Below are 9,718 nucleotides of genomic sequence, written 5' to 3' on the forward strand. Positions count from 1 at the left end.
GAAGAGGCGACACGCGTCTCCGGGGTGTGCCCCCTCACACGGACGGCGCCGCGACGCGTCGGGTCTACACGGAGGGGATCTTACTGTGGGTTTGGCCCGGATGTTGCTCTAAAGTGTTCGTATGGGCTGACCTAACACGACCGGGTGGATAGTTCCACTGGTCAAAACCCGTCCGTGCAAAGTCAAAGGGCTAGATCCCGTGGTCAAACGTTACAGGGTTAGGCGGGACGGGGGCCCTGGGGGGTAGCAATGCCACCCGAGCGTCGCACCGGGCCCTCATACATGCCGTACAGTGTGCTGGCATGTCCGAAGAGGCGGCATGTTTATTTAGTTAATTTGAATTCCTTTTGTTTATTAAGTTTTTGTAAGGGAAACTTGTTAAGCTTGGATGAATTTCCTGTGGGGAAAAATGATTTTATATAACTAACTTGTCGTGTCAACTAATTTAGTAAGCCTAACTTTGACCATGAATTTGACAAACAAAATATGAGTCATATAACACAAAAAATGATACTAACGGAAGTTTTTTTTTTGGATTGAAAAGCCGAGGCCCCTAAGAAAGAAAGGAACAAAGCAAACCCGCTCACTCTCCTGAGGCTTGGGGCAGTGTTCCTGTGTGAATTCATCACCGAGGGCAACCAATCCAGCGCGTGTAAGGCAGATGATTCACTGTATATTGATCATCGTACATTACAAGTGTTTATATACATTGGTACACACACCCGCACATACAAATAGGTAGGTACTGGTACAACAGAAGAGAAGATCACGCCGTGCGTGGTTACATGGCCAGACGCGACGTGCGCCGGAGCATGGGCGCTGTCGGACTCCGGCTCGCCTGTTGCACACATGGTGAGGTTTCCAACCTCGCCCCGGCACCCGGCAGCCGAAGCATGCTGGTCGACAATGTTGAGCCTGGAGCAGGAATCGACGAACACACTAGTAGGGGGCCTCTTCGTGAAGATGTCGCCAAACTGTGATGTCGTTGGGACATGCAAGACACGCACCTCGCCGAGAGACACACTCATGGACGAAGTTAGGTCAATCGCAATGTGCTTGATTTGTCCGCTGATGCTCGACATGTACATGGTATGGCATTGATGTTGTCATAGTAGACAACGGCAGCTCGTGATGGTGGGTGACGAAGCTCGGTGAGGAATTGCCGCAACCAGCAAGCCTCGGCAATGGTGTTGGCGATGCCTCTATACTCAGTCTCTGCGCTCGAGCAGGATACTGTGTTCTGTCGCTTCGACAACCAACTGACGAGGTTGGAGATGAATTATGAATACCTACAGTTGCATATGGTGCTAAAAAATACCAGTATGAGGAGTAGCATATGATGGTTGTGGGTAATTGGCCCAATAAAATGTAGTAGCATGGCCAATTTCCCAATATGTTTGGATTAATATATTACAAGTTAGTTGCAGATGAATAAAAAGGTGAAAAACTTTGTTGCATGCTATTGGAAGTTCTTATATGCGGTGTTTCAACTTGATTAATCGAACCCATCGTGTTGCTCATCGGTATATGGATTTGTGGGGTTGCCGATGCATGAAAGTTAGGATGCATATGTTCATGATGCATGAAAGTTAGGATGCATATGTTCATGTTACGAAAATTTGAAGTTGGAGCATAGAGATTATTTTGCTTTGTAGATTGCAAACCCTAGATAACGAACTCTTTATAGCAAGAACGGGCTAGACACCGTTCGAAGCTTCTTCCCCGGTAGAGTCGTGAAAAAGTGTGTTTACACACGAACACGTCACCGTGTATCCTCGATGCCAGGGGTGATGCACTGTAGCTCATGCTGAACCCATATACTTTTTATCCTAAGTTTGCATCTCTCTGTTGTTCTTTCTCTTTCGTTCTTCGTGTTGAAGGGCAGCGATCCACGAGGCTCTAGGGGCGAGCGAATCGACCAAAGGCAACCTATAGCCGCCGCGCGTCTAGACAGGGTCCCTCCCGGGCGCGTGGGGTTCCTGGTCTACAAAAACTCCCGCAGATAGCTTGTGTACGGCCCTTCTAGGCGGGTCGCCTTTGACGTGAGCTATGTGCATCAACTCCGGTGTCGAGCGTACACTTTTTTGCGACTCCGTGGAGATGAAAGATCGAGAATCGTCATCAACCATGTCTAATCTCCCATGCCCTCAGAATCAAGTTAGGTCAAGATAGAGATCACGAGAGGGACGGTCTGGGCGCCCATGGCGCGAGGTCGGAGTGCTATCTGGTGCCCTAGAGGGCTTATATGATTGGTACTATTGGGGAGGTGTGCCTGTAATCATGCCCCGGGATATGGTGTAGTCATGTTTGTGAATTTCGTTAAACAAATATCCGTGTACTAGTTTCTCTTGTCCGTGTGACTTCCTGTCTTTGATGGATCGACCATGGCCTTCAAATTATTCTAACATTGGCGATGGACGATCTCTCCTGATGAGAATAAGGCCAATGTTTGACGCATTGGACTCTTCGCCGGCCCCAACTAGCTCTCGACATGGACTTGTTGCGTCCGTTGTGCACTTTCCAAAGGGATTGCCTCGGTTTCACCGTCTATAATCTGTCTCGTGAACACGAACACCAAGGTCCTATTTGGTTCCAAATAAATCACCAATTTATAAGTTAAAAAGTGCAAAAAATGACTTATTTTACCAAACGGAACTTATAAGTCACCCCAACTTATAAGTCATAAGTTGCTCCACCCCAACTTAAAACTTATAAATCATCCCCTTTTGCATGGATCCCACCATCTTTACATAAAAAATAAGGTGAGAAGATGTGCTCAGGTGACTTATAAGTCAGATGGCAACCAAACAGGCGTGACTTATAAGTCACTGGTTTTAAGTCACCTGACTTATTGAAACCAAACAGGCACCAAGTTACGCCAGAGCAGACCCAAGGGGTAGCCCTCCCCATCCGAATGGAGTGGAGATACAGAGCATTACTGTACTGTACTGTGATAGACGGCAGCGACGACGGCGGCTGAACCGAGGTATATATATTGAGTGTCAGTGCTACTGTACGCAATCTCATTTTTTTTACAAATGCATGTTGGACAACCTTGCCGAAATTTAGTCGAATTTTTTGAACCCTGCCACGTATCCATGGTTTTGTTTTGGAGTCTCTTGCACAAAACCATACTACTTACTTTTTATTTATTCGTTTGAACCCAAAAGGCTGGGCGGTACTGCTACGTCCTCCTTTCTACTATATGCTTATTGGCGGCACACGTATGCTTATGTATATGCCTGATATATAAATGGACCCCCGCCTCCCACCTTATTTCTATCTTCTTCTTCTTCCTCCTCCTCCTCCTCCTCCTCCTCCTCCTTTCCCCACGCCATCCCTTTTTGCCATTTGCCAACATACACACCACGACTCCCAGCCATGGTCTTCTTCTCCCCCACCCTAATCCCCTCCCATCCACGCTCTCTCGGCGTTGTGGATCCGGAGGAGACCATGGAGGCGTTCGTTGTTGTCGCTGTGGTTGTTGCTCAGGCGAGCTGGGACGGGGACAGTAGGCCGTCGTGCGAGGCAGATGCGGCTGCTGTGCCTGTGCCCGTACCGCACGCAGGAGACGGGTGTGCCGGTACGGGAGATGCGGCTGCGGCTGGTGTGCCCCGGAAGCCATGGTCGGACGGCACCACGACTGGCCGTTCCACGGTACGTGTCCCGTGTCAATTCCGAAGCCGCCGTATTCTCCGGCTCCGACCGCCTCCAAATTCCTTTCGCGCACACCTTCCCTTTTGTGTTGCTCCCCTCTCTTCTAGTTACCGGTAAGCAGCAACATTAACTGAATTGAACACCTCCTATACTCCTACTGCACTACACTACAGCAGCAGGTCAGCCAGATACTACAGCTGGGTTATGAATTTTACCATCTGTTTTTCACTGGTAATTGAATGAATCCTGGATTCCTGGTATAAATTTCTTCAGATGATTCACCCATCTTTGTTGTGCCTGCCAAACTAATCACCAACATGTATGTCTCTCTGCCTCTCATAGCTGCAGGTTGACCACCCTTGTCGCTGCCGGAAATGCCCGGATCACGGTGGTTCAAGCGCAGCAGCCGTCCTGCGGCACCACCGCCGCCTATCGAGTGCAACGATCAAGGCATAGTCGACAGCCTTACTGAAAATAATCAGAGAAGCATGTGGGCTAGCAGAAGGATTGGGGAGGGCGAACAACTGTACGTAGTCCACGTGCAGGGAGCCGCTGGCATTGGTCTCCCGACTACGCTGCTGGTCAAGAAGTTCCAGAATGCAAACCCAGCACTCCTAGTGGATGACAATGTCAAGAACCGCTGCAAGTCGGAAATGATCCTGTTAGCCAGCATCTGTCATGACAACATCATCAATGTCCTGCACTTCATCCAGAGGGAAGACGCGATCATGCTCGTCTACGAGTACCCGGTGAATGGCAGCCTTGACTACTGGCTGCACCGGCGGGAGGGGGGCGAGCAGCCACTGAGCTGGCCGCAGAGGATTGCCATCGCCGTCGGCGTGGCCCAAGGGCTCTGCCACTTGCACCACGGATGCAACAGACCTGTTGTCCACCACAACATCAACTCTAACAACATCTTGCTTGATCAAGAGCAGAATGTGAAGATCTCCAGTTTTGGTGCTGCGCAGATGAGCATTGCCGGGCTCAACCAACCATTGCCGATCGCGGATATTCCAGTTGGTAACTTTGGGTATGCAGCCCCAGGTATGCTATGCCAGGTGATCGATCCATGAAATGGAACTATGTCTTAACTAGCTTGGTCTTCTAACTAGTACTGATTGTAGCTGATTACTTACAGAGTATGGCGTCGCGGCAAGCCAGCTGACAGAGAAGGTAGACATTTACAGCTTCGGCGTGCTGCTGCTGGAGCTAGTCACAGGGAAGTTGGCCAATGGAGCAGATGGTCTATTGGCAGTTTTGGCTCAGGACAACTGCAATGAATTGATGGCAAACCATCTGAAAATGTTCAACACTGGCGTGGACAAGGGCATCCCTCATCAAGCACGGTACATGGAGGAGATGGCGGCCGTGTTCAGGCTGGGTGTGGATTGTACCGTTGGGGATCCAAAGCAAAGGCCCTCCATGCAGATGGCTCTCAAACGACTCCGCCGCAGCCGTGGACGTGGCCCATTCCATGGCCTCCTAAACCTCTAAGGCCACACGCTAAAACCAAGTGCCTTAGTTACTTTAAGAAAATAAAAGACGCGCCATCTGACTGGCTTAACAGGTCGAGCACGATCCCACCCCCGCTTCGCCCTCCTCTGGCTACACGGGGGTCGACACGCTGAGCATTCCTGAAGGCACCGCCTTGGAGCCCACCGTTCGTCGTATGTGGCTTCATCTCCTTGCGGTGGCGTTAGTGCTAGGGATGGTGTTGCTGTGCTCAGCGCCTATGTATCCTGCCTTGGGTGTGTGCGTGTGTTGTGGTGGCATGCGTTTGTACCGGGTTGTTGATGATCATTGCTTTATATATAAAACGGTGTGAAAGCCCTTTTCAATAAAAGGAATAAAAATAAGAATAAGCAAGGGCCTTCCCTATTGTTCACATGAAAAAATGAAAGGAAAAGGAGCATCCCTGATTGCAGCACCTTTATAACAAAATGTTGCTTCCTCCCAAACTAATGCCCTTTACTTGCTTTTATCCGTGTACGTTGTTCATAATGCTATGGAAACAGAGTTTGTTGTGTTCCTGTCTGCTACAATGTGCTTGCTCATTTGGAACTTGCGAGATGGATTTTCTTGTAACAGAATACTATGTTAAGTAGGCAACACAGTATGTTTCTGACAACTTCTCGAAATTTAGGAAGTATTCCCACTGTCAACATTTTCAGAGAGCAAATTTGTGATGTTCTTGGGCACCTGGTGTAGAACACAACTACTCCCTCCGTGCCATAATGTAAGACGTTTTTCGACACTACACTAGTGTGGAAAAACGTCTTACGTTATGGAACGGAGGGAGTATTTTACTAAATTGGATGATCAGTAACTGGTAGACTGTAGTATTAAATTTAACCTCCTCTGAGTGATTATAAATTGCAGTGTAGTTTGTATGGTGATTCTGTGAAAGATTTTGTTCTTGTCTGCTTGAATTTAAAGAATTTATCTGATGTGTCAATATCCATTTCTTTTCGTGAATTCTTATTGGGCGCATCCTTTTTGTTTCAGATGCATCACCAGTGAGGATGTAGTCCAAGTGAAGGGCGGTATTTTTTTTCCGAAAAGGGGAGTACCCCGGCCTCTGTTGTGAAGGGCAAAGTGGCATATGAGATCAGCTCAGCAGATGAACTAACATTGACAGAGCTGTGTTCAGTGGTACTTTGAAAGATTCTACTGTAGACAAGATGGTGGCTCTGCTTTTGTGTTTTGTTTGACAAGAAAGCTTCAGGATGCCCCAAAACTAAGGGAAGAGTCTACCAGTGGCAAGAGGCACAACAGAGTGTTGCAAACCTCCAGCATGAATGCAAGGCACCTAATATACTGCCGTCTGAGTTGTCAATGCTGACAACAGATCCAGATTGGCCGTGGAGTCACTTCCGGCCTGATCTAATGGAAGTTGTGTATTTGTGGGTCAGAGGGCTCAAGTTCCAGCAAATCAGGGAGATATCTCAAGTGATCAGGCCATCAGGAGACTTGGGGAGATCCTGCAGCAGCTGATCTCTGCATCCCAGTTGATCAGCGAAACCCAACTAGAAGGCAAATTTGACGAAGCGTTTAATAAGATCAAGAGTTGATTTACAAGCTAGAAATATTTTGTGGCTCAAGGAAGTAAATGTCTTGTTGATTTCGTCCATTTTGCTTTTGTCGTAGATGGTCAAGGTGGACTTGATTGGGGATGATGAGAAGTGAACATTAAACCAGTTTTTGGAGAGCCATGAATTTCCTTTCAGATTATAGCAAAAGGCTTCCCCAGGTCTCAGATATGCTTCCGTTAATTGAAATGTGGCATTGAAATGAATAATTCTGGTATGTTGCCATTTTAAATGAAGTAATTGAGATAATTCAGATAAACTTTGTATTAAACTCAGCTTAAAATGATTAGGAATAGGAAGTTCTCAACATTGTTATATATGTTGAATGTAACAGAATAGAAGGACCCTAAATATGGGCGACCTATTGAACTTCAGTCCCATCATTCCAGCCTTGTTGCTTTGTCCATGTTGCTATTCTTTAGGACCCTAAACAGCGGCACACTTGGCTGCCATTTTGCTATTCTTTTATTTCCATGTTAGTATTAAAACTGCATACATTTGTTAAGACTCATTGTATAAATGACTCAGGAGTTTGCACATTGGTTTTAGGCTGACGCTCATTTGTATTTTTTTGGAAGGATCATGGCAAGATAAATGGTGCATATGAATATATGATTACTAGCTCAATTTTGTAAAATCCTAGATAGGACTCAAGTGCAAGTAACTACTCCCTCTGTTCAAGTACGAGATCCATGGAACAATACAAATGGATAGGACTCATGTGTTAGCTAATCCTAGATAGGACTAAAGTAGTGATCTGAATGCTCTTATATTTCTTTACCGAGGGAGTATATCTGTTCTGCCTTATTCTCAGAACATTTTGCTGTCCTATTGGTACTTGCTAGTTGTCATATATTATTCTTAGTAGCTTCGTTTGTCCAGAATTTTGTTACTTGTTTGTTTCCCTTCTGGATGTGTGTGCAGACTTCTTGTTGCTAGTCATGAGCAACTATTTGGCATAACATCATACTAGGTACTGTTTACGTTCTGCAGGGCGAGGGTGAGTCGCGCTTATAATTCGATACTTTCGCTGACTGGAGCTGCACTGAGTGACCAAAGAGTTGAGAAGAACATGTACCGATTGTTGTTTGTTCTTAGCCAGGGGAACATGCGCTGCGACTGTTTTTGGCTAAGGTTCAGTCTCCTTCAATGGTATTTTCTCGGTCGAGAATGGTTGGGGCATGTGTAATGTTCCATGGATCTCGTACTTGAAATGAATGAAGTGGGGTAATGTTGTTCAAATTGATACCTTCCATGTTTGCAATTGCAAGTCAGTAATGTTGTGCATGGACTGAATGTGTGTCTCTGTCCAGTGAAGAGCTAGCGATGAAACTGGATCAGAAGTAGTCAGAAACAGATCAGCTAAACCCCTTCCATGTAGCTGCCTTCCGGGAGTACTTGTTGATATCCTGCTTGTTTGCAAGTCAGTAATGTTGTACATGGGAGATGTGGACTGAATCCACCAAGCTGCACACGGATCACGATCCCAGGCGTTCACGTCGTTCTAACAGAGGAGAGGCGGTACTGATTCTGCTGGAGCGCTTCACTTACTTCTCTCCCTTTTATGCAGTCTTCCTTTTCGATCGGTAGAACATTGCCTTATTTTTTAGGGTACCGAAAAAGGCTTTCGTCCCGCTTTATATATAAAGCACGATCCACAAGCAACACGATACAAACTCACGCCTCCACCGCACACGACATACACACCCAAGGCAAGATACAAAGGTGTCGAGCACCGCCACACCACCCCAACGACTACCAAGCCACTACACATGCGCGAGGATGAACCGTTTGGAGCCAACGGAGACCTCCAAGCCTCCGAGGAGAGGTGAGACGGAAAACGACGGGACAAGGACTCCAAGATGGTGCCTCCTAGAAGGGAACGACCACTGATAGCCGCCACCATCCGATCCCAAAGATTGAGTTTTCACCCGGAGCAACTCGAAGGAGTAAGGGCACCGCGACGGAGCCTTCATGAAGGATACGGTGTCCACGGCCGCCGCCGCCGTCGGCCAATACAAGATTGGGCAAGTGATGAACCCCGGCACGCCCACCCCTCCGACGCATCCTAGCACCGCCAACCACCAGCGACCACCCACCCGCGTGGCCATGGCCGCTCGCCCGCACCCGAGGCGCAAGTTCTTCCCATGAATGTCGTGCCTCCCGCCACCAGGCCGCCGCCCAGCATCCAGACACCCCCAAGACCATCCAAATAGATCAACTTTGAGCCACAGGGACTCCCCCGACCGACGAACCGTAGCATACGCCCCGCCTTGAACGTCGTCGGAGCCGCGACGACCCGCACACGGACGGGGAAAGGGGGAGGTGGGGGAGCGGACGCATCCGCACCGGCACACCCCTGTGCCAGTGACGGGTGGCCCAAGCACATCGGCGCTGCCCATCCCTCCAGCCAAGCTCCCCACCGGACACACCCTTGTGCCGCCCCACCGCAGCGGCCGACGCAGACCCGCGCAAAGCCACCGACGCAGATCCGACCACCGGCAAGGAGGATCCCCACGGACCACCGCCAATCGCCAAGAATACTCACCGGGCAGCCCATCTGCGCTGCCGCCGTCGTCCAGCTGGTGGAACTCCTGGAGCGCGACCAACACGCCCACCTACCACCGCCGCTGCGCCTCCACCACCACCAGCCGTGGCCACGGCAGGGGCGGACGCCCTCGGCCCGCGCCGCCTGGGCCCAGATCTGGCCGACCGACGCCGCTGGAACCCACCACGCACCACCACCGCTGCATCCCCTTCACACCGCCGCCCACAGCCCACGAGTCCGCCGCCGACTGCTGCCGCCGCACCCCGAGCAAACGCCGCGCCGCCGCCCGACCCGGAGGCCCGCGCCCACCAGATCGAGCGGGGGAAGGAGAGCGCCCCGCCGCCGCCAGCACTGGCCGGGTCGGGCTTTGCCCGTCAGTATGTCGAGGCGGCGGCGAGGGGAGGGAGGAGCGAGGAGGGGGGCT

General features: G+C 49.6%; 1 protein-coding gene and 1 pseudogene across 1 annotated transcript; both read left to right on the top strand.

Annotated features, from left to right (window-relative positions):
• Nucleotides 1-4,010, top strand: part of LOC123084572 (putative disease resistance protein At1g58400) — an 11,664-nt pseudogene extending 7,654 nt beyond the window's left edge.
• Nucleotides 4,011-4,031: 21 nt separating this feature from the next.
• LOC123083597 (MDIS1-interacting receptor like kinase 1-like) lies at nucleotides 4,032-6,410 on the top strand. The gene is made up of 3 exons (XM_044505596.1): nucleotides 4,032-4,701; nucleotides 4,796-5,150; nucleotides 6,225-6,410. Exons 1-3 carry the CDS (start codon nucleotides 4,032-4,034, stop codon nucleotides 6,316-6,318), a joined length of 1,119 nt encoding a protein of 372 aa, XP_044361531.1. The 3' UTR covers nucleotides 6,319-6,410.
• The last annotated feature ends 3,308 nt before the right edge of the window (nucleotides 6,411-9,718 follow it).

Source organism: Triticum aestivum, chromosome 4A (genome assembly GCF_018294505.1).
Source record: "Triticum aestivum cultivar Chinese Spring chromosome 4A, IWGSC CS RefSeq v2.1, whole genome shotgun sequence".
Classification (NCBI taxonomy): Eukaryota; Viridiplantae; Streptophyta; class Magnoliopsida; order Poales; family Poaceae; genus Triticum; species Triticum aestivum.